Genomic DNA, 25,999 nt, shown 5'->3' on the forward strand with positions numbered 1-25,999 from the left:
TAGCATCATGGAACGTATCAAAGATTAGGTAATGAAATATGCACTGTCCTATTTTTCTGCTACCAGGCCCTTTGACAAATCGCGTACAATCCAAAATCTCCATAAATCACTATTAAAGACAAGTATATCATCACCAGCGCATATATCTTCCACAGCCTGACCCGTAGACTAATGAGAAAAGACCCAGACTATCTTGTCTGATTAATTAATTCAAAATGTCGGCTGTTATTCAAATGTGAGGCTGGTGTTATTTGAATAACACTTGACAGCAACGCCTGAAGAAATAATTTCTGGTTTGTGAGGCTGCTGCGGCATTACTGATGATGGCTCATGGAAATGTTAGAAGCCGCGGAGTATTTTTTTCCCTCTTCGCCAGTCCTCTCGCTTTCTCTCCCTCACCTTCTCAGTCATGATAGTTTCGAGAAGTATTTCATTACTTCAACCAACCCCCCCCCTTCACAATTATGGCTCTTACTGTTTTTTTCCACGGCCTGTCCTTTCTCTGTGTTTGCATTCCCTCCCACAGCCAGCCCAGAACTACAGGGCAGCGCTTTGGCTCTGCAGGAGACATGCTGGCAAAGAGGAAGGTCATGGTTTTTACAACTGCAGCTCCCCAATGCTGACAGCCCGTGCTGCCAAAGTGACACACTCTGTTTGGCTTTCCCACGTTCATAGAGCTCCACAGCACTTCGTCTTTATCACGGGGCACGCCACACACACACACACACACACACACACACACACACACACACACACACACATTTAATCAGCCTCAGAGCTGCATTCCCTCTCAATGTGCGACACAACGATCACACGTACCGACATAATCGCAAAATATTGCAACAGACAGAAGTGGAAATTATCCTACTCGGTGGTGCATTTTTTTTTCGTTCTGTAAGACCCAGTGGAAAGGGGGCAGGGAAAAAAAGGCACTGGAGAAAGAAAACCATGGACGTACGTGCTAGGGCCTAGGGGCAGTGCACACCCCTCTATCGTTTCCCTCATCAAGCATGGATTCTAATCAGGGCTGGGGAGATATAAGACGCTCAGTCATTAAATAAATTAACTCTGCCACTCCATGCTCTCCTTCAGCACCCGCGAGACGCCTGCCGTGCTCTGCATACTTACAGAGGCTCCACGCACCTCACCTTCACGCCACAACCTAGCAGGCCTGCCATTACACACACACACACACACACACACACACACACACACACACACACACAGGTTAAGAACTAATCTTGAATATTTAGAAAAGGAGAGAAACCACACCTCCTGTCTCTCAACAACTGATGTTTATATTCACATGGAAAGCTTTTACATAATTGCATTAAAAGACAACCTTCGGGACATTTCCTGCAAAGAATGCAGGTATGTCCCACATATTTGCATGAAGAAAACTAGGCGCACACGAGTGATAAATAATCTCTGCAGACCAACGCTGATTCACAGGGTTGGCGAGACAGCGTAGACATGTTTTTTTTTTTAAGAATCTGTGCAGTGTGCTGCCATTCATCAAAAGGAAGTGCAGTGACGAACAGTAAGAGAGCTCAATGTCGGCTCGGATCACTGACACAAACAATCAAAGCTGACACAGTCTTCGTATAGCACCTGCCACTCCAGCAACACAAATAGATCAATATGAGGGGAACTCATTCACTGTTTCAAACTCATATCCTTGCACCCACATCATCTTCCAGATGTAAAAAAAGTGCATGCTTAATACATATCAATCACTCTGACAGAGAAAATGCTTATTTGAGGAGCCAATGTGAGGCAAATACGCCACGTCAGCAGTATGTCCCCTGTCAAAACTTGCCATTTGAATTTTCAACCGCATTGTGGGGAGACAAATGTCCTTAGAAATCCCTCACATTGCAATTTATATCATTTTAATGCACGCTTTAATTCTCCATTACTAAGAGAGGAAGTACCTGGGAGGGTGGAAACACATTAGAGAAAGTAAGAAATGAACAGAAGGGTCTGGGGATCTCTCTAGCAGACACAATTAAATATTCATGTGTCTCCTCCTAGGACACAACAGATACAGATCATTATCATGACAACAGCACACCACCATTTTGTTCACACGTTTTGGCTCCAAATCAATGTGTGTGTTCAAAATTCCACATGAAAAGAAGACACATCAGTTCTCAACTCTAATATTAAAATTAGAATGGCTTCATTTCACTTCAAATGATCCTGAATGAGTTATGTAAAATATACATGTAACTATCAGCTATCAATTATTACGGTTGAAATTATGAGCAGCGTGGTAAAGATATACAGGTAGTGTCTCTGTGAGCCACATGCTCATGGGACAATACACACAGGCTCCCAATGTTAGTGAATCATTCCAACATTCATTACAAGCTCTCCGTCCTTTCCTGCCTCCTGCTTTAGGAAAAAAGCAAGAGAAGAATAGCAGTAATGTACTCTGGATGACCTCCACTTTCTAAAGAGAGGAGAAATCTTTTTTTATTTTTTTTGCTTTTCAATCCCCATCAAAGAGGAGCAAAAAGGAGGGACAGCATTCCCCTGCTCGCCGTCATTAATCATAGCTTTCTGGGAGCAAGCGCATATTAATTTCTGTCATCCCAAACATCATTTGGTATTGTTATGCCACGGCTTAGTCCTCATTCACCAGCAGACGCCGGCCGTTCCTCCTGGTTTGAGGGAAGACAGGGCCTGTGTGGCTGTGTTTCAGAGCAAGAGGCCTTTATCCCTGGGGCTCTGACACCAATTAAGCCATTTCACCGAGAGACGAAAACAGGGCCCGCCGTTTTACTGTAACATGAGCCAGCACCTAGCTGCTGGCCCCTCGCCATCTTTCCATTACTTCAGACACAAGAATATGCTTCAAGGACTTAAGAAAATAAAATGATGTTTGTGGATTGGTCATACTTTACTGACCGCTGACAAAGTTAAAAAAGGGAGGCATTTTCAGGTGTTGTGCACAGATCCCCAGCAGCAACAGCAGTACAGCTTCTTTATCATCGGCTCCAGCAACCATATTATTTAAAAAGATTCTAGATAAATGTTTAAACTCACAAACAATTTCAAAACAATGTGATAGTATTTTGCCACGACTGACGAGAAAAATGTTCAGTGTGCAGTTCTCTTTATATCCCCCTGCTCCCTTTATTTTTCCCATAGTTGCCTCTTGGCAGGCAGCAGAGTGAAGCTTGTCTTAGGGCTAAAGCAGAATAATGCAAGGTTTGTTATGAATTAAATATTAGAAATCTTAACACAGCGGCCAATAAGAATTATTTGCCTTATTAAAGCAGCAGAAGACGCTGATTAAAATTTCATTGCATTGCAGTCTTTTTCCCATTTCTGCCTTCAATTTATCATTGTAATGTATGAAACATGTGGAACAATGGCATATGGAACAATGGGAAGACGGGCTTCATTTTCAAGCTTGCAAATGAAGAAAGGATTCCTTTTTTCCTGCTTTTGGAAAACAATCGTGTGCAATAAAAGAAAGGTGACGACAACGTATCGTTCTGTTTTTGTCAAGTAACAAACTGCAGACTGCTGCCATGTCAAAATATTACAAATGAAATTAAAAATGCGTACATTTACTGACTTCTGCCTCTAATTCTTTCATTACTTAATTTACAGAAATCCATCACCTGTAGGAGTAAAAGCTCCACACACGCATGACAGAACAGTCTAAAATACAGGCATTTAACTATCTACAAAAACATAGAAGTAATGGGAGATCCTTCAAAATAAATGATTAATACAGGAGAGGTTACTCGAGCAAAAGCAAAAAATAGCGACAAAAGCGGGATTGTTTTCAGTGTTCTTGCACTTACGAATGATAGGTCATTTAGTTGTCCACATGTAATGTGTACAGAGTAAATGAACATCATGGTGTCTACTGTCCCATGAGGAAAACTCTTCCCTGAAACACTAGAGCTAATGAAATAGGGACCTATAAATAGCAGAGTCATTACTGAGAGAGGACTTGCTTTGCACCAGTCTTTCACTCTAACCCTTTTTACACTAATAACCGGCTCTATGGCATTGCATAGACTCGGCCATCGGGTGACACAGTAATGAACATCATGACACAGGAGACCAGTTTCTTTTTTCTTTTTTTAGCTGTAAATAAATACAGGTAACTGAAAGTATTCACCCTAACCATAACCCTATCGTATAAAATTACATAATAACACATTTGTTTCTCATAATCATAAAAGCATCAAAAGTTAATTTCATCTTTTGCATCTGTGTGATTCATTAACACGGGTTGATGGGTTTTTAATTTTCTTTCTGGTGCCAAAAATGAACAAGGAAACACTTTCTTTTTTTTGTAATTCTGCCTCATAAAATGAAAAAGTGTGAAATATTAAGTGTGTGTTGTTGGCATTAACTCTATTTAAACAATTCCATACTGTAACTTCTAGAGAAGAAACATTTGGTTTAACTATGTCTGGCTGGTCAAAGGTCTTTTATTGTTTTGACAAGAGTGCAGCCCCAGTGATGCATGAAAAAAAATCCTTGGTAACTCATGCCGACAAGACAACAAGTTGTATCGTTCACGTTTAATCTATTTCTACAGGGGGTCATAGTTTGATCCAGCTTCTCCCTGCCTGCTTCGGGTTTATATTTCTACATTCAGCGACAGGCAAACGCCTCAAAAAGCATAAAGGGGGCATGCAAAGAGTCTCAAACAGACACGCTGCTACTGCTGTAAACTCATTTCAATCAATCCTTCCTCTTTGCATCCCAAGCAGCCTCTGCTGGCTGCCACCGCCTGAAGATAACTATTTCACCACCTCTGTCATGCCTAATTAACAACTCAGACGTACAATTCAGAAATTTTGCAATTAACCTACTAAAATATTGTTGGAGGATGCTAATTGTTGTGCCAGTTGCCATAAAGACTCATTTGCATAACGTATGTGCAAAAAACAATTATGAGCTGTTGATCGCGCAGGAGCCAGCAGAAAACGCTCCGAGCGATGGAGGGGGAGCGAGGGAGACGTTTGCGAGATGGGTGCTCGTGTGTGTGCAGATGGAGGGACAGCACTGAATCATCGTACAAAAAAAAAAAGATTTGAGGAGCCGTGCGTGCAGCACCGGTGCAGAGGCATCTATCTCCTCAACACAAAAGCATTTAGCCTTCCAAATGAAACTGATGTATATACTTTTTTTTTTCTCCCCCTTTCCTCTTTGTCTGGCTTTTCTTCTTTTCATCTTTTGCTGATGGGGAAATGGAGGGTATTTGGGAGCTACTTAGATAATAGCCACATCTTCCCCGGTCCCCCTCGTGCTTTAGAGGAGGAAGCACTAGTGGCCCTGCCATTGAGCCAGTCAGGAACCCAGCTGTGTGCGAGCCATTCGGCACAACACTATCTAGTCACTGCAGCCGTATCACTGGGGCTCTCTGAGACAAAAAGCAGCCAAAGTCAATTGTCTCTCCTGCTGAATAGCTTTCTGTTCTCTGCCATGCATTTACTGGAGCTTTTTCTTTAGGACCGAAAAAACCCTCAAGGTAGAAAAATCAAGTCAAACACAATATGTTTTCTATGTTCCCTGGCTTGTAAATGGGATTATTTTATTCTAGCTGCAGCTGCTATAATAATAATTATTATTATTATTGTAATAATGATATTATTAATAATAGCATTATTATAATACATTTATATTATTAATATCCCAATTGGAATGAGAGAAGTCATTAACTTTGTCAGGGAACATTGAAATTAATGTTTCCTGTAGATTTCAGAAATGCTTACCTCCTCAGTCCTAACTCTATTTACTCCAGGTAATGCTTTTAGTCGGCCTTGCATGTGGTTAATTACAGGCTCATCCTGAACTGTATTTAATTAACACAGTCTCTCCTTGCTGAACATTATATATAACACAGACCAACTGATCAACATACACGAGCACATGTTTAGCGTTTTTCAGGAGCCAAATCAAACATGTGCAACAAAACGCCGACATTGGCTTGTGAGTGTGAGTGTAGTCCCTCCCTAATCCACTGCTTTAAACACTGGATCGGAGCATTTATCAGCCTGAATCTGCCACACACTCTCTCTCTCCCTCCCCTACCTCTCCAGACCCCCTGTTTCTGAACCTGATGAGTCAAAGGTCAGGAAAACAACAAGTCAATACGCAGCCAAAAGAAGCGCCATGCAGCTGAGAGAGCTGTAGAGAGGGCTAAGCCTCTCTGTGGCACTCCGTGATTTAGCCTGTAATAGTTTTCTGTAATCTCTTTCTATTGATTAAACCTCACATCAAAAAGGAGTCTTGCTACAGAACCTCTCTTTTCCTGGTCAGAAATACCATATGGAGGTAATCTTTCACCTTTGTTATTCTTGCCGCTCCCACTGCTGCTGCTGTGAGCCTCTCCTCCAAGCACGAGAGCAAGACAAGGGAGTAGCCAGCAGAATAAAACAAACCCCAGCACAGAGGAATAACTGCAAAGCTCATCTGAATCGCAGGCAATTTTCACTCAATGCATTCATTGTCTTCTCAGGCAGCCTACAGGGGAAAAGGTACATGAATGTATCCTTTGTCCTGAAACAGTATGAAACATTAGAATAAAACATTTTAATTGCCATTTTTATATATATATGTTCCAAAAGAAAATCATGACACACTGAAGGACAAAGAAGTCCACTTGCAAACCGAATCTCACATTTAGTTTATCTAAATGCAAAACCAAGGAAATTTTGTGGAAAAAAACCTCCTGCTAAAAACACTCAATTTAGTGACAGGCAAATGACTTCATGCTGCCACTTAATCTCATTTCTTGCATAATGCTCTCTAATTAGCATATCAAAGTGAATTAATACTTCTAGGGCATTAGCAATGCAGAAATATGTTGTAGCTCTACAATAACAAGTTAGAAGAGTGCCAGAAACTTCCGAACACCCTGAAATGGCTTCAAGATCTCTTGCTAGTTCTAGAAAATTGTCTTCTTTATCTCTACGAGAAACTCCAGAGTAAGACTGTTCTCACCACTGATCACAAAATAATACTTATTGTAAACATGAACACTAAAAGCTTTGAAGCGGAACCCTGAACTCACTCTTTATCTGCACACTGGACAATAAGTCTTGATAACATGATACATGCGCACAGCAATTACGCCGATGGATCTTGGACTGCTTTCAAATGTATTATTAAAAAGTCAAGATCAGCCAACGGTGGATCCCATGGCTAAAAGACGGCGGCCCCTGTGCCATGTGAACGGACATGAAAGGGCCAAGGAAGCCCTGTGAACGATGCTACAGGAGCCAGTGAAAGACTCACTGTGTGCTGGAGAAACAGGCCGGTCAACAAGGCCACCAGACCAGCTGAGCTCTGTCAATGGCTAAGAGGGGGAGGCTGTGACTCTAAACCACAGGTTAACCATGCACACACACACACACACACACACACACACACACACACACACACACACACACACACACACACTTGTTCACTCTCTCCTCCACCATCTCATCTCTTTGTCACACACACTCATTCCCGGGCATATAAAAACGTACATGTGAATGTAATTATTTGACAATTTTGTGTTTTTCATTTACTTTTTCGTGCACATTTAGTGGCTTATTTAAACTTGAGAGCTTAGTTCACAGCAGAAGCATTTAAACTGGAGCCGTCGTACAAGTTTCAACCAACAAACTGCTAGATCACCTAATTAAAGTAACTTGCAGAGTAATTGGAACAGGATTTTAATGTGACGTAGGTTTAAAAATAAAGTCACTTCTTTAATATGTTTTTTCTGTGAGGACTACATTCTAGAGAGGCAGCAAAGCCTCTGTGCTGGAAAACACTTTCACATCAAATCAATGGTCGCATACAAAATAAAAGCTGGCATCTTGTGTGATGTGCGATCTGCAGCCTCTGTTTTTTCTCGCTCTGTCTCTTTCATTATGTAAACTCAACAGGCGCACACACACACACACACACACACACACACACACACACACAGAGCAGATAACCTCGGCTAGACTGTGGACACTCTGCCTGCCCCTGTGGACGCCACCTGTGTTGGGGAAGTTCATAAACTTTTATGATCTCTCCCAAGCCAATTTCCTCATAAACTGCACAAAGGTCACAAATATGACAAGGCATCAGGTTTGCTAAATTACACCAAACCCACAGCACTGTAGTCTTCATATATTTCCTTTGACTGAGAAACAGTCAACCATTATATTTAGTAAATAGTGATGTACAGTAGTTTGAACATTTGAAGCATCTGTTCAACAGTACTGTGTTTCTATTTTTCATGAACAGGACAATCACATAAATATAAGACATAATATACATGGTCTGTAAAAATCTTTTATCACAATAAAATCAATTATGTTTCATTTAAGAATTTTAAGAGAACCAGATTATATTATCTCATAAACATTACGGGAAAGTGTACAGAAATCTGTCTGTACAAAGGTGACCTTTTAAAAATACAATATAGCAAAGTTCAGGCTTTACAAAAAGTTATAACTCATAAAAATATTTAATTTCAGCAGTCTCTCATATATGTGTTTAATGCGTGCACACGCAATGAAGGTTTTCAACACTGGTTATAGAAATCTGCAGACTTGATACTTATTGAAACCAAATGCCTAATATGCAATTATTTTTTTCTAAATTATTTTTCAATCATTTTCTACAAGTTGATTCTATTATTTCTATTTACATGTATTACATTTGTAGGACAGGAGTCGGCATGCAATTGCCAATTATTGACTGAGAGTGTTTTTTCCCTTCATATGTTGAAAACCTGGCAATTTGTGTCAGGTTATAAAGCATGAATTCATTGGGATCTCAGCTATGTAGAGCATATGCTACGGGATTTCCCCATCCTGCTCGGTGCCAGGGTAGTGAGGGTGAAAGCTGCAGCTCACTTTCTGTTTAATCCAAGCAACGAGTGCTGGAGAAAGATGCTCCTGCCGAAACCGTGGGGGAAAAAAAATCAACCTCTGCTATGACAACAGGAGTGTTTCTGTGTGGCACAATGACATATTTAGAAAGAAAAAAAAGTGATTGATTAACATGGCCAGAGGTCTCCTGTAACCTGGGTGCAGGCTGCCATCGGATCACTGGGAGGTGAGAATGTCTGTGTGCAGTTGTATTGAGGCACCAATATTATTTTTCCTTGAGTTCATATTCAAACATGTTTTACAGAAAGATCTTACCTGTCTTTTCTTTGATTTCACAGAGAACGCTGAAGAGTGCTGGTTTCATTCTGTGACAGTTCAGTCCATGTTTCCTGTTTCAGTATAAGACAAGATAAAATACTGAAATAAATTCACTGATAAATCACGTTAGACATAAAAAGTAAATGGATTAGATATTAGGTTTAGTTGTCACTATGTCATGCCTTGCAATGTTCCAACCCAAACGTCTCTTAAAAGTTATCATTTCCTACTATACATAAAAAAAAAAGTATTGGTTAATCGGGTTACACTAATATATAACGTCCAATGGCATCTAATTTATATAATGAGCCTACTGACAAGAGTTTAAATTTTCCAGCACAAGTTATACTTTGAAGATATATGAACATTTACTATAGGACATGTGTGCACACAAACTTTTGGAAGAAGACAAGCTCACTCAGGTTCAGTTAGCACATAAGCACTTTAAATAAAATGCTGTTGTACCCTCAGTGACAACTTTCTCATGTGTTTCTTATTTGCAAGGCAGTAAATACACCTCAGTGTATGATTATCATTAAAGCCACTTTAGCCTATTGTTATGCATGAGGGAGTTAAGTTAAGCGGGCCACATCTCAATAATGATGCGTTCAGCGTTTGTGCTTTTTTTAAGGGGGGGGGGGCGAAGTTAATAAAACATATAAATCAACCAACTTTGCTTGCGCCTCGTCCAGACTTTGATCAGTTATGGTCATTATTTGATGGAGAATGTCACCAATGTCTTGTTTTCTTCCGTCTCCGTCTGTCCCGTCGTGTCCATGTGGAGGCGGCAATGCCATGCCTCCTTGTACCGAGTGGCCAGCCAGACTGACACCGCCGATCGACTGCATGATCCGGGCTTGATCGTCCATACTAGCCGCTAAAGAGTCTGTGCACTGAGCCACACAAATTGAAAAACTCATATACGAAATCGGTTATAACACGTGCTGCAGATAAGAAGGATGCACGGCTGAGATTCTTCAGCGAAAAAGGCGACACACGTTTGTTTAAAAAAAAAAAAAGCCGATAGCAGTGATGTTTAAGCGTAAATCTTGTGTCCAAGTTGCTGTCCTCTCGCTTTTTTACGCGCGGTCCAAAGTGCCAAAACGCGTAACTATGTTTGTAGAAAAATGCATAAATCTTGTTTCTTCTTCTTAACACTTCTTTGTCAAAATTGACGGTCCATCGTATCCGCGCGGATCCTCATGCCAATCTGTCTTTTCTCTGGGATTTAACGGGTAGTGTAGACAGAAACGCTCCTTGGTGATCTCTCATTTATTAGCGCTCTTCGTGGGATTCCCGGCGCATTCCTTCTCCAAAATGTCCAAATCCTCCTAGCGAAGCACCGGCAACAAAAATATCCAATGTGGAAACGTGTAAACAAATAAAAAAATCTTGCAGGTGTTGCCAACTATAAATGTGCAGAAATGATTCCCGCGACAACTGACAGCATTAAAAAAAATACACAATCTGCGGCATAAGGTGTCCAAATGTGTCTATAAAAATATGAAATGTACAAAAAAAAGTTGGGAGATTACGGTTTAAAAAAAAAAAGCAACAACGAGAAGAAATTAATTAGGACACAACGCTGTATAAAGGCGATGCGCAAAAAAAATATCTTGCCCTGCTGAAATTTATGAGCTCCTGCTTCTGCCTGTGTGTGTTTTATGTTGTTTGATGGCAGCGGTAGTGAGCGATTGACAGTGTGCCAATGCCACTCACTCAGTGCAGACGTGTCAGAGCAGGGAACAGGGGTAGAAAAAAAAAATACAAAATACAAAATACGAAATGAAAATGCACGCTCCGCCCTGCAGAGGAGGGGTCTATATTCTTGTCACTTCTCGCCTGAACACCGAAAAACAAAATGTTAAGAGCTAGTACTTAGGATGGTGATTATATTGATGAAAGCACGGCAGAATCCCCTCTCTCTTTCTTGCAGCAGCGACAGTAGGGTATCCTCGTTTCCTCACGCGTGCACGTGCAGCTATGTGCATATTCTCTACCAATAATAAAGATTTAGCCCTGCAACAACACAAGGCAAATGCATAATGAGAGTTTTATACAGTTTGATGTAGAACTGCATAGTCCCTTGTAAGCCTTGGTTCAAGCCAGGCAAGCAGCAGACATGTTTATATTATTGGAAGTAAAGCTCCTCGACCAATCACAGGCTAGAATGACGAAGACTGACGATCAGTGTGTCCTATAACTGGCAGATACATGATGCTGAAAGCCCACCCACTCCATCCCTCCATCTTCACACCCGCTCGCACAAAAGGATGGGAACTTCTGATTGGTCGTTGCTACGAGTGACATCCATTGCACAAGCAGGCGGCGCTGCTCCGTGTTCCTCCGCAGTTGCTATGGCAGCAGACGAGTTGTTGAGCTGGATGCAAGGCAGCAAACACACTGCGCACCTCCACAATAAACATCTAGATGTGCGTTTGTAAAGAAACAGAGAATATAAGGGGGTTGCTTTCATTTTGGAGGCATTTCTTTATAACCACACAGGAATAAAGAGACAGGTTTGATTTTCCAACACCGGAGTTTTACAGACCTGGAGGCTGAACTTGGTATTTGTTTTTATGATGACCATAAAGTCACAAAGTCAACATAAACAGTATATAAAGGTGCTCAATACTGAATGCAGGAGAAGTTTGCCATCAGGGCTTTTTGCCAGAAAGGGTTTAGTTTAACCCAAACATGATCTTTTCCCAAACCTCATCAAGTTGGTTTGTTGCCTAAACCCAGGCGGACACCTCCTGTTGAGAAAAGTGAGGCCAATATGGAAGTGTTGTAAACTTGCTTTATCTCTACTGGCCAGCAGGGGGTGACTCCTCTGGTTGCAAAAAATAAGTCAGATTGTATGGAAGTCTATGAGAAAATGAGCGTACTTCTCCCTCCATTTACTAACTCAGTAAACACTGTTAACATGAGTTTATGGCCTCTATCGCTAGTTTCAGGCCTTCTTTAATACAACATGATGTTCATTTTGTAAATTAGGACTAAACTTCCGCAATGACGCCGTGGGTCAGTAACTTTATGTTGTTCGCAGCGGTACCCGCAGTATGAGCAACCAACCAACGATGGCAGTGAGAACTAGCCAATCAGAGGCAGAGTAAAGCGGGTCATGCCTAGTTTTGCGGCCCGCTTATACAAACAAAGAACAGACTAGCTCATATTACAGCTGTCTTATGAACTCTTCTATATCTTAGCATAGCAAATACTTGTTTGCTGCCACCTTAATGCTTTGAATACAGTAAATAACCTTTAAGGACATTTCTACATGCTTCATGTTGCCTACTGTTTACTCACATAATACATTTTATCCTCCAGCAGCCAAAGTAGCCTTTGTGGATGTCATTTCTCCCAAAACAAGGCATCAGGGAATTAATAAATGTGTTGAACTAAAATTCCACTTGAAGAAATGTGCAATGATCAGCATTATCCCTGGAAAATCTAGCTGGTAGCTGTCTGCAACATTTTTCCATCTTTGGTTTTTTATTTCAGTCTCATTCCTCTCTTATAATGCCGCACACTGACAAGATAAACAGAAGTCCTGTCAAACGTCATCCTCATGGACTGCAGTTTATTCTGAGGAACCGGATCTGCTGGGGAAGAAATAACTTTATTATTTTTGCAGTCATGATGGCAGTGAGCACTTTCTGTGGAAATCCCCCCAGCCCAAAATCCTAATATTTCAGAGGTCTTGTTATTTGTAGTAGTTTTATTCAGCCTGTTGATTATGTTGTGCATAATAAATGTTTTCAACACCGTCAGCAAACCGACAAAGCATCATTGGGCATCACAGGCAGTCTGTAACTGTCTCTGTGCTGTGTTATGGCAGCATTTGGCTCAGATTTGGCTGGAATCTGCTTGACTGCTTTACAGCAAAAGAAAGAACACCTTTTGATTGGTACAAAATAGAGAAAAACACAAACGGAGCAAATTATATTCACAGGATTGTGAAATTAGTCAAAAAATGTGTTTATCCTCTTCACTGAAATTAAGTAAAAAGAAAACACACCTGCAGGATGACACTGAGATTAAGTGCAAGAACAGCGTCATCTTTTTGACAGAAAGCTACTGGTTTTATGAAAAATAAAAAAATAAACCATCTCTAACATGGAAGCTCTAATTCCTTTATGGTAATTATTCCAAGGTATTCAGTGTTCTCACAGTGATGTTACACGCAGTAACCATGGTAGAGTTTAATTCACCATTCTCTGTAAAGAAAAGATGAACACAATCTCCAATTGCGATTGAAAATCGAATACAATTATCAAATTCTATTTAATTTTCTCATTATTACAAACATATTATTAAGTGTACCCATTATAATATGGACCTGGTATTAGTCAGTGATCCTCTGAAATACTGTATGTTCTTCTTGGTCAGTACAAAGAATAGATCGTGGGCCACCAGGTCTCAGGAAAGGTTTCATCTTTTTGAGTCAGAATTGTGTGATTGGATTAATCTTCAGAAAAGGAAGCACCTTTTGGTAAAACTTAAGATTCATTTCTTAGAATAACTCTTCAAATCCCTCACTAGAGAAGGAGGAGAACGTTACCCTGCTGCTACCTGTCTTTTTTCAATTTACAGTCCAGGAACTATAGAGGACATTTAATTTGATTAATAGAATCAAAATAAATGAATACAAATAGTTGTATAGATTGAAAGCTCTGCATCATGTATTTGTCATTATAAAGCAACTTGATGCACACAGACACAGTTTATATGACTATATGTGTTTAACTCTTAAGTTGGTAATCGTAATATAACAAGATTTTAACATTTGAAAAAAATAAATACAGATTGTCTTTAGCAGTCTGTGTGGTTCTGCTCATTCTTTTGACCTTGAAGTATTGGAGCAACACACTCTTGAGTTTAGTGAATGGGAGTCCCAGGACTACTGCATTTATCATTGAAATACTGAGCTGTCAAGTCACACTACATACCTGTCAAGAGGGGCTCAAAGGTACAGCTTCGGCTCCTCTCCTCTGTTGCAGTGCATGATTCTTCATTGCATTGCATAGCAGGTCTATTCACCATTGTTTTCAGCCATATGTCAACATAATTCATTTCCGTATGTGACAGCTCCCGACAGTAAGACACTGTGGCGCTACTAGTTCACATAACCTTGTTTACATAACCAAGAGGTGGTGTTTTCCCCTGCATTCTGTACACTCCATTTCTAAAATCATATTGCTGTAAATACAAAAAGCCCTGAAAACGCTGCAGGTCAGTTCTTTGAAATTGTAATTTGACAAGTTGCCTCCACACACACTGTACATATGGGTTAAATAAAATGACAATATTTTTACAAATGAGCTAAGCAAGGCATAGGAATTAGCACCTATGAGTGTAGAGACAACACTTTGTCATCATGGCTCTCATTGTGACATTTGAAAAGACCCACAGGTGCTGTAGAAAGTGACTGTGTTGTCATATTTCATTTAGGCATCCTTCTGCAAAGCTGTAATTGCCTAATTAGCTTGTTAATTAGGAGATTAGCATTTACTGATAGAGTAGCTTGCTCTGTTGTGATGAGAGTAATACAGATTAAGTGAGAAGTTATGGGTGCATGATTTCACAATTTCGTTGTCCACAAAGGGGTCACAAATCATTCAAAGATTTGTGGAATTGCTGCGTGTTTTACATCTGCCGATGATGTTCGTCTTTTCTCTAAGCTTCCTCGTATCAAAATTGGAGCTGGAGACGGTGAAAGAATGTTGGAGCCTGGTGATGGCAGCCTGTCACACCGCAGCGAGATACCTCCTGGTTTGAGTGTCGCCTGTATAATCCCCTGTTGCTCGGGGAGATTGGAGGAAATGGCCGAGCAGACGGTGCCAGAGACATTACTAACCCAATTATGAACAGTCTTTCATTGGGTTTGGATATTTTATTCTTATTTATTTCCTGGTATTTGTCGCTGGTGTGCATGCACTTTGTCTTCATTACGGTTGCACACGTGAGAGCAGAGAGAGGGAGCATGAACATTTGTTGAATCTGCTCTCTGGTTTTGTGTCGTAAACTCACATCCAGGAATGGTGCCTTTAAAAATTCGTATGATGTATGTTTCAAAATTCAAAATATCAGATGTTGTGTCTTGTAGACAATGAAGGAAGAAGCATTAAAATCCTTAACGTAAGAAAAAGTAGCAAAGCACTGTAAAAAAAATTAAAAACCCTCCATTACAAAATGCTGATAAGTTAATTCTACAACAATGTTATATTTAATGAGATGATCATATTTTTTTGTATGAAAAATCTTAATTGATATGCAAAGCATGCAGCTATCAAATTCATTTAATGAAGTAAAAAGTACTGTATATTATCCCCTGACTTATAGTGGAGTAAAAGAATACACCAGGAGAAAAGTACAGTACTCTTAAATTGTACAGTACTTGAGTAAATGTACATTGCTACATCCCACCACAAACTACACATACAGTTGTGCGCTTGAAAGGTAGATAACTATGTAGGAAATATTGCATCTGCTAATGAGTGTAGTTAACTCCCCCTGTGGTTATTAAATCATTTCAAGTGTTAGTGTGGGAGGTAAACTAATAACGGTTAAGAATGTTAAATGCACAATTAGAGAGTTGATACATCTCCAATGTGTTTGTGGGACAGAAGTGAATTTAGCCGGTGACTTTGTAGTGTGTTGTTGTGGACGAGCTGGAAAAATACGAGGTGATAAACGTCCAAAATGAGAAGCTTCCTTTTCTTTAATCACTAACATGTAAATGTTCTTAATCAATACCTTTCATCAACTGTAACTTCAGTGTACACTCCATCCATGTGTATTACTGCACAAATGTAAAGCAGGATGTTCCTTCAAAAATCAATCTTAAGACAAAGTTTTATTCCCAAGAGTGAAAAGTATCACATCTTAGGAATCGCTTTCTTTAGGAAGTCAAGACAGATGTGAGAGATCAGGAGCAGGCAGTAATCAGGGGGGGAAGGTGAGAGGTACACAGCCACACTGCTCACCACGATCAATCATACTCTACTTGTCCTCCCTCGACTCGCTCGCTGTTACTGTCTCCACTGAATGCACTTCTCTCTTTGCTTAAAATTATTACACAGGCCATAAACCCAGAGAGGTGAGTGTCCTGCTAATGTGGGTACATGTAGTGGTTGCAGTAACCTTTAAGATTGGCCAGTGAGTGGTGGTGGCTTGGACACGGACCATATATTGTGGTCAATACCAGAGACCCGGATTGACTTGGGGAGGCATTTTAAGGCCTTACATTTTAATTGTCAACCAGGCTGCAGCCCAAATTGATTCTACAAGCGTGGAATAAAATCCGACCTTGATTGCAGTGCTTTTGGTGCAAAATTCACATTCATTTGGCAGATTTCAAAGACTTTGTATGTAACAAAAAGCTGGAGGAAGTTGCTGGGGAAAGGGAAAGTAAGAATATACGTATTTAAAAAAATTCTGAAAAAATAAAGGTTTTCATTTAAACCATAAATATTGACTAGTGTTAAATTAAATATATTTTTTTCATTTTCAAAGTCAAAATTAAATCTTAAGATAAACAGTGTGAATCTGAAGTCTTCATCAACTGCAGCAGGTCTACACAACATTGACTTTGGGCTTTATCTCACTTACTTTAACTCCTTCATATATTTAATTGTAAGGATTTAAACATTACATTTTACAACTTTTCTTTTCCCTTCAACATCAATTTGTCCGGTAATGAAGAGAAAATCTCGGAAGAGGTCAGAGTGTAGCGTGTCTAAATCACTGTGGCCAGACTGCCCTCAACTCAGCATGAGTATTGACATTATGCCAGCTATGACACCATAACTCAGCCCACTGCGATGGTCATTTGATAAATGGTATCATAAATTGTTGACAAAACAATTTGTGATGTATTATGTTACCGATGGGTTGTACTGCTTATCAAATCAAGTAATCTGGCAGGGCTCTCCATTCATCAGCAAAATGCAAGCGCTCGCTGTAGATAGTGATGACTTTGTTGCTTTGTTGACATACAGTTCAAATGTAGTGTTGCTGGAAGCAGGGAGAGCAGCTAGCATCAGAGTTTCATTATTTTTAAGAGGCTCTTATGGAGGTGCAGTATTACTATCTTTCTCTCTCCATTCAGGGAAAGAGTGTAGTGCGAGCAGTATATTGTGCATTGTTCAGAAATAACTTGTCTTATCTAAAACTGCCATTTTATTGAAGGTCCTCTGTGAATAAAAATAGTGGGGTGCAAACATTCTGGATAAAAATGTAATGAAACCATGGCAAAAGGACACATAAGGCATATTTTGCATAAATGCTTTCACCAAAGTTAAAGTTTGAGACTTTGAATTATTTGCTTCCTTGCAGAGATTAGGCAAGTTTATTTCACACCTTTCAACAACAAGGCAATTGAATGTGATTTAAATAAGACATAAAAGGGATTAAGAAAAGAAATATTATTATTAATATTTCTTTCATGTGACAATGTAAAAATGCAATACAAAAAGACAATTAAAAACCAATTATATGAAACACGGGAAGTTAAGTTTTGAGAAGGACGCAATCTACTCTCCTGGTCTCCTGAGGACTCAAGCTATTTTTTTTAATTCCACTAATACCTTTGAATTGTTGATATATTGTTACGCTGATGGTGGGCTGATTTTGTAATTGTCTTTTTGATGATATAAACATTTTGTTCACAGTCCTTTGCATAGTTATGTTAAGGTATTTTTTTTATTTTCCATATCTGGGCAAGTGGAACCATGTAACAGAAGAGGAACGCCACGCAATGTTTGTTGACTATTTGTAGATCTAATGTCATGCAGATAAAAACACTTTTAAAATGCCAGTATTGAACATCAAGCTAGGATTTTACATGCTGCAGAATAGAATAAAATTGTGCTATGCTAATTGATTTGGTTTTACGTGCTGATACCTTAGACGGAGGTACTAACAGCTTGTTTAATTTTTTAATTCCATCAGTGAAGAAGGACGCCTTCTTGTCTTAGATGAGAAGATTGATACCACCTCAAGTTTAGTACAGTAAACAAAAAGCTACTGCCAGCAGCCGGTTAGCTTACAGTAGCTCACCACTAAGATTGAAAACAGGGTCGTTTTTACCCGTTTTTGTACAGATTAAAAAAACAAGATATGATATAAACTTTAAAGTTGCTGCCAGTGGCATTTTGTTACCTCTGGAGAAGAGGTGGGCAAGCTTTTCTCAGTGTTTACAGCCTTTGTACTAACTAAGCTAAGCGAAGCGGCTGCAGCTTCATTTTGACTATATGGATTGAGTGGTTTATTTGTCCCATTCAACTCTCAGCAAGAAGGTGAATAAGTGTATTTACAAAGTGCTGAACTATTTCTTTAAATTTAACAGATTTTTCACGCAGCATAAAAATAGTACCCAGTGACTGTGAGCCATCCATAAACAAAAACGCCTTTTTACAACTCATTCCAGATTTTTAAGTGGAAACTTCTTTAATAAGGTTGAAATTTATTTTTACAGTATTAATACAGTTTACTTCTTAACGTTTGTTTTTGACATGCTGACACACATGCCAGGCAGAAGTCAAGAAAGTTAGTTTTCCTCTTTCCAAGCATTTGTCATCCTTTATTTCTCAGGAAGACACGGCAGATAGAAAATAATCCTATTGTACCTAACAACTCAACGGTGAGTTCATTAATGTTGGAGCGTTGACAAGCAGTGGAGCGAATGTGACCGTACTCACTAATAGCTGTCTTTTTTTTCTCTTATGTGTCCTGGATAGAGAGCTCAAAGAAATGAAAAATGAAAACAAAAAGAAAGCAAGATAAAGATCAGGTACATCTCAGCAGTCACCCGGGTTTGTGTAATCAGGAGCATTTTAATAAATGCTAAAAGCAATATATCTTATTTTTAGCATCTATGAAGTCTCAAGATTACACTTTTTATTGTCAGATTTCTTCAAACATCTCCAGGTGAATATGTCTGTCTGTGTCCCGTTCGTCTTGTTAGCAAGGCATTCATGTGAAACATACGGTACAATATTTATGAAGCACACCATCATACAGCCTGTGCTACAGCCAATTTTCCGTTGAAATATTTTATCTTAAAAGCCAATGCTCAATAGAAGCCTTATGCTCTTGATCAAGAAACAATGTTGAGTCTTTTCATCATGCCGTTCTTTGCTGGAAGTCGCTTGTCCATCCTTTCTCTGACAGTGCCATTTCTGTTTGGCTGGCAGTGGGCGACCCCTGGGCTTCAAAGATACATTGAAGTTCTGCAAATAATCTGTCAAGCATGGAGACCAATGACTATAACAACATCTGTCCACCACATCTCAGCAAACCTATTCATGAATGCGCCGTTTGTTGTTGACATGATGGAAAATGCTTGTTGTCATCAGAGTATTTTAGCACGGTGAAGCCCTCCAACACAACCGCTGCTTATTCCTTATCATTGTTTTAATGCAGTTTGTTGAGGAAAAGGGATTTGATGACCCACTGGTTTATGACATTTAGTATCCACTATCTTGCTGAAGAGGCGAAGGGATTTATGAAATGGGTCATACACATGCACACGAGTCTTGCTTAAGCCTCCAGTTAAAGCCACATGACCTTAAGAGAGAGGAAAACATATCACTGGAAAATGCTAATGTGGTGCATTTGGTGCACATTAATTCTGTGCATGAATACGACTCATATTTCACTTCAAAAAATAAAAATGGAGCTTAAGAGTGATGTGTTTCTTTCTCTATCTTAAACATTAATGGAATCTGCTCTTTAGCCATTAGGACTACATGTAATTTGTTAAATGGTGATATCATCGAGGCTATGATTATTTTTCTTGTGAGAATATGCGAATTAGAGAAAATTGCTGATTTGAGAGTTTTTCAGTGTGTCAGCGAGAGCATCTTGAAATTCATTAATTATGTATGTCAGTCTCCTGGATGGAAGGTGGGAAGTTTGAATTTGTTAGAAGAAATGTGTTTCAGGATTTGTTTTAACAGCACTGTTAGATGTGTTGTCGTTTTACATCAGCAGCACCTAACCTAATGTGTTTGGTAAAATTTGTTCCACATTTTATCTCAATTTTCTGTCCAAGTCACAGCGCTGATTTCTCTGGAAAATATACCTCACTAGGATCTCAAGGTTAATGCTTCTCAGGAGCCTTTACCTCTGGCCTTCTGTGCAGATCACTGCAATTAGGCTTTTCACTTGTGAATTAAATCTGTTTGAAATGAAGAGGTCAGCTTTCATCATCTGACCGTGTGCACTCACAGAGGAAGATAACACAGAGTTCAAAGGTTTCATATTACAGGGCTAGGATTATAGTGAATTCTGGGCGGTGAATGATTTGATGTGCACCCTCTGGGTTTTGACTGTTTTTCTTGTAAGTATGTGCACATATTTGGTGTGCTCTACCGGCCTTTCATTCTGCACTAATTTGTTGCCTTGAATGCAACCCTGACCCCTAGAAATTACGTATATACTACCAAATTTGTTCCCAGTAAAATTTTGAGTGAAGCTTAATTGAAGTCAGGATGTTTGGGGATGTTTTTTTTCCAGTGAACAAAATTACCAGGGGTTCGCAATCTGAGTCCTGCATGTGGCAACAAAAGCACTTTGATTAACGTTAGGAAAAGAAGGTTGTTAGTAACCTGTTGTGCCTTGAGCTTCAACTCACTGCTGACGCTTAAAATATTTAACAGACAAAAGTGACAAAGTCCCCACAGAGAGGAAAATCAGGGTGGATGAAAGAGAAGCCACTGTTTGTGTACCGTGTGAAACCAAATGTCAACGTTGACTCATTTTAGCTTACGTCTACAAGTTAACTTACGTCACATGCTTAATACGCTGAACTTACATCTCATGTTTAGCAAAGGTTAACTTACGTACCCAATTTAAACTATTGTGTAGGATTTAGCGGCATCTAGCAGGGAGGTGTCAGATTATAACCAACTGAAATGTCTCTTGTGTGCCAATCGTGTCGGAGAACTACGGTGTCTGATGTGAAAACGTGAATGACCCTATCTAGAGACAGTGTTTGGTTTGTCCTTTCTGGGCTACAGTAGAATCAGGATGGCTGGCTCTGTGAAGAGGACCCGCTCTGTATTTAGATGTAAAAGGTTTATTCTAAGGCAATGAAAACACAACAATTTATATTTTCATGTGATAATACACTAAAGAAAACATACTTTTAACATTATAAGTAATTTCTGCCAGAAGAGCCACTTAATGCTACACACTGTTGCTTGATCTTTTCCTACACCTACACAGTAAAATCAACAGTGTCAATGTAAAACTTAAAGAGTCAATTTTAACACTAAGTCAGTGAACATATGGTCCCACTCTACAGAGTGTTAAAGTTACACTGGACATAGTGTTAACATTTAAGAGTCACTTTAACACTGGTTAGAGTTAATATTTTACACTACACTACATGAACTCTAATTAAGTTACTCTTCATGAGTGTTAGACCTACTTGACAATGAGTGTTGATTAAGGAATTACTCCAAATACAGTGTTGATTTTTAACTGACTCCTGCCAGTGTTCAAAAATATTTCCTCTTATATTTACTCCTTTAGTGTAATTCTTACCCAACACCGTATTTTCAATTTACTCCTTTGTCTCTTCAACAGAACACTTTTAAGAGTTTTGCATTTTCTACTTTACCATATCCAGCTAACATTTCAAACAATAAATCAAAACATTTTTGTAGGAGTGCCCATGCACTCAAAGGGAAAGTTTGCCCCTGATAATATCACAACTCCCCACACGCAGCATTTGCTATTTTACTGTCATCTATGGACAATGAAAACAATACAACACAGTCAATCCTCCACATTGACGTCTCTTGCCCACATTGTCGAGTTTGATGTTAGCTAGTTAGCCTAGCTATCTTAACGTGCGAGCACATTTGAGCTAACGTTAGCTTTCAACTCAGTCAGGTTAGCCCTCTGCTATTCGGTATTTCAAGACACAAAAACTGTGTGTATGTTGAACAACAATATTAAGTTATTTAAATTATTCTTTTCTGCTGAAATGCCAAAATTTGGTTTCATAAGTGATTTAGAGAAACTTACCACAGTCTTTCGAGAAGTGCAAAATGGCGCAGCGAAACTCATGATCCGTTTGAAAGGAGAAGGAGGTGGGGAGGAGCTTACCAGAGTACAGAGTTCTTTCCAGAGTACACAACGTTGACTCCGGGTCTAAAACTGCAACCATTACGTTATTACGTTTAGGTAAAAGGTGTCAATCTCCTGCCACCGGTTGGGGCGCTAATTTAGGAAGCACTGCTGCGGTTCGTAGTTTTTGGAGGGTAAGAACAAACGACCCATTTGGTTTTGTGGGTTGGAGGACTTTCACATTCAAGTAGTCATGTGATTCAGTGTTTGTACAACAATATTATATAAACAAAGTGCTGTTTGTGGTAATACACCCTCAAAAATATACTATCATAATAGGGGAGGAATAAAAGGAAAGAGCTGTAACTGACTGCAACATAATGTTAGAAGAAGATAAGATAAGATTGACTTCAATTGCACTTAACCTTGCTAAACATGTGTCTATTGATATTCTGAGAAAATAGTAACCATTACCATTCAATGCATTGGGAGGTTGCATTGGAGGTGAAGATGGAGGAATGTTGCCTGTGTGAGGGGAGATAGCACAAATAGTTTTGTTGATCAGGAACAATTTTTTTTTTTACCATTTCATTGTACCGTGACATATCTTTCATTAAGGTTTAAGCATTAGATTAAACTAGATCCAGTATCCAATAGTAATTAACTTGAGTATATCGGGAGGCCATTATTCACATTAAAGTAACCTTTTAATAGCTGAGCCTTTAACTCCACTGCAGGTAATGACTTTAAAGAGTGCTTATTAAAAGAGAAATGGTAATGAGCTTTAATAAAGCAGAACAACTTTGAAATGAAGAGCGCTTTTCAATAGAAAAGGATAGAGGGATTGGACTTGTGATTCCATTAACGAGACTAATGATTCTTTATCAGCCCTCTTATGTGTACATGGAGTTAACATTAACAGTGATTGAGGACGGGTTTCAGTGAAAAGATGGGCCTTTTCATTGCCCTTTAAAAGATCAGATAAGAGAAAAAGAACTTTAGTAATTTAAATCATTGAGAATGGATAACACAAGTCCTACGACCTCAAACTCAGCGAGCGGAGCCGAAATCTCCTTCAGCACTTATGGACTGTAACAATACAGTACATCCGTAATTATAAAATGAATCTGTCTCATTATGTGTGAAAATGACCCGAATGAAAGGAAGTAGATTAAGTGATACGAGAGTCAGAATTTGGCTTAGAAGATGTGAGTTATCAAGTGTGTTTGAATTTAAAATGTGCTGCTTGAAAATGTGAGGAACAAAGTGAGAGAGCGTCATTTGATTGTGTATCTGATTATATATTTGAATATATATCATTCTTTGTTTTCGGTAACAATAGACCTTTAGGTTTTCATATCATCATGGAGTCAAGACTGAGAGAGAAGCCAAAAGGCAACAAGGTATAAGACAAAGAATTAAAGAAATACAGGGACAGAGGGAATAGAAATAATTAAATCAATCTTTGGCGAGCAGCTGGAGCAGGACTCCAGCTGACAATAGCACCTGGGTGTGCAGCGCAGGCTGCCGGGGGCAGGCCGGCCCCCCTACCAGCACTTCCCAATGCCCCCCCTCCAAAGCCCCCTAACAGCCCCCGGCCCCTGCTGGAGCTCTGGCTGGTACCTCCAGCCCCGTCTCCGTGTTTTCAGACAGAGGCAACATCGTCACTCTGACGCTTGCAGACTAATTAAAGGGATGATTTGTGAAAGGCCTCCTTTTTATTCAATTAATCACCAACACAAAGCCATAAAACCCATCATCTAAAAATATTCTGGTTGGTTTACTGTGTACCTAATAGATTAAGATACATTAAAGAAGTGACGGGTATGATCTATTTTATAACATGGTGTCCGAAAAGGCTGGCAAACATCCCAATATTTTTAAGGTCTGTCAATCCGTTTGGTGTGTCAGCGTCACTGCAACAATACAAACAACTCCTTCTCGCTATTAGTGACAACAACTTGCTCCGTGTTCCTACATCACTTTGCTTTCTTTAAGAAGCCAAACACACATGTCTAAATGAGTGACTGTGCAGTTCTCAAACAAATGCTTCCCTTCTTCCATGTTCCTCCTCATCTCAACATGTTTTAATTAGTAGTGAAAAATGAGTTCATTTGGAAGATAAATAACGTGAGCTGTGCATGTCTGTTTTTGGTTGGCAGGGCTAAAGATGGGTGTTTTTCACCTCAGAGAGGAGAGACACAATTTGCATAGCTTACAAAGGTACTTAAAGAGGATGCTGATGGTTTCGTGCAGGTTTAGAATCATATAAAATTATCGAGTAGCTTGTAAATAAAATAGTAGTTTTTTTAGGAGGGATTTGCATTCTCCAAATATTGCCATGTGCACTGTGATCACACCAAATGCCACTTGATTAATGTAAGTAAATGTCAGTTAATGGCTCTATGCAGTGACAAACAGTAATCCTTTTGCTAACTTGTTTCTGTCATTGAGTTAATCTATGAGATGTCAGTACAAGCACATTTTGAAAGTAGCATACATTTTTTAAGTATTTAAGTTTTCTAATACCACAAAGCAGCATCAAGGTAGAAGTTAGAGATAAATGACTTTAAATACTGTCTTAAGAGGTCAGTTTATATTGAAATGATTCATAAATCCAACATTCAGTTTGATCTGGCAGACTGCAGTGTTTACGTTTTAAATTACTTCAGTTTCAACTAGCCTTCTTCGTCTTTCAAGTTTTCCACCTTAAGGAAATGCCCTCGGCTCTTTTCTACATTTTGCCTGAGAGCATCTTCTTTATTAGACTTCAACCAGCGAAAATATTCTGCATTTTGTTTTTGAAAGTTTCTTATGTCATCTTTATTTTCTAAAACTACTTCACCACATGCAGAAAGAAATTACACGTATCATCAATACATATTTATTCAGCGGTTGTGGTGAGCAATGGGTGTGAACTCAGGTGTAATTTGGTTTCAGTCTATCAAGATTAATTTTGTCAGGAACATGATGAATGCAATGCAGGGCGACGCTCCGATGCGTCAGTGTCATTCCAGATGAGATTTTTCACAGGAGTTGAGAGTTTCTAAGATTAAGTGCAGTATTAGTCAATGTTTTTGGGATAAGACTTCACACTAATTTAGTGAAGAGCAACAACCTGCAGAGGAGGCTCCATTAGCAATGACAATGAACTACAGCTCTGGTGGGAAAATCTGATTAACGCCGCTTGCTGAAATTGTGAAGTCGTTTCGCTGGTTGGGCGATAATTCCACATTTGCTGGAATACCAGCTCATAAAGTGCCTTTGTCCATGCCAAAGTCTCTCTTTACTGGAGTATTGTCATATTTCATAAGTCTCCACTGTGGTTAGTTTTGACATTTAATTTATAGATTATGTCAAGGGACTTCTGAACAGCAACGTATCTGAAAAAACACACCAGAGGAGAGATATTTGTTTGTGAAATCAGAAATATGCTAGATTTGTGAAGCAGTGTAATGCACAACAAATCCAAACAAAAGCAAGAATCAATATGGAATGTAAAGTTTGTAAAAAGCATGCTGCAAGATCAGCGTGTTTTCTTGAAATATCAAAACTCAACAGGATACCGAACTTACAGCATGAACAAATCTTTCCTGCCCTGTGTTTTAACTTTATTCACAATGTAGGATTGACCTTTCACTACGAAATATCTCTTCATTATTCCCTGTTTCTCAAGGAAATTCCTCTATTGAGATCAGATGTTCTGAATATATAACACTGACAAGCTGCTGTCAGCATTGATT

General features: G+C 39.3%; 1 protein-coding gene across 6 annotated transcripts in view; it reads right to left on the reverse strand.

Moving 5' to 3' along the window:
- The window catches only part of pbx3b (pre-B-cell leukemia homeobox 3b), a 56,783-nt gene extending 45,527 nt beyond the window's left edge, over positions 1-11,256 (reverse strand). For all 6 annotated transcript variants that reach the window (XM_068703911.1, XM_068703909.1, XM_068703915.1 and 3 more), the window contains exons 1-2: positions 9,846-11,256; positions 9,171-9,244 (exon numbers count right to left, since the gene is read on the reverse strand). In XM_068703911.1, the coding sequence (XP_068560012.1) occupies positions 9,171-9,244; positions 9,846-10,093 (322 nt within the window). In that variant the 5' untranslated portion in view covers positions 10,094-11,256. The remainder of the gene's footprint in view (positions 1-9,170; positions 9,245-9,845) is intronic.
- Between the last annotated feature and the right edge of the window lie 14,743 nt (positions 11,257-25,999).

The sequence above is a fragment of the Cebidichthys violaceus genome, unplaced genomic scaffold (genome assembly GCF_023349555.1).
Source record: "Cebidichthys violaceus isolate CVI_PGR_0920_01 unplaced genomic scaffold, fCebVio1.0.p SCAF_9, whole genome shotgun sequence".
In the NCBI taxonomy this organism is placed as follows: Eukaryota; Metazoa; Chordata; class Actinopteri; order Perciformes; family Stichaeidae; genus Cebidichthys; species Cebidichthys violaceus.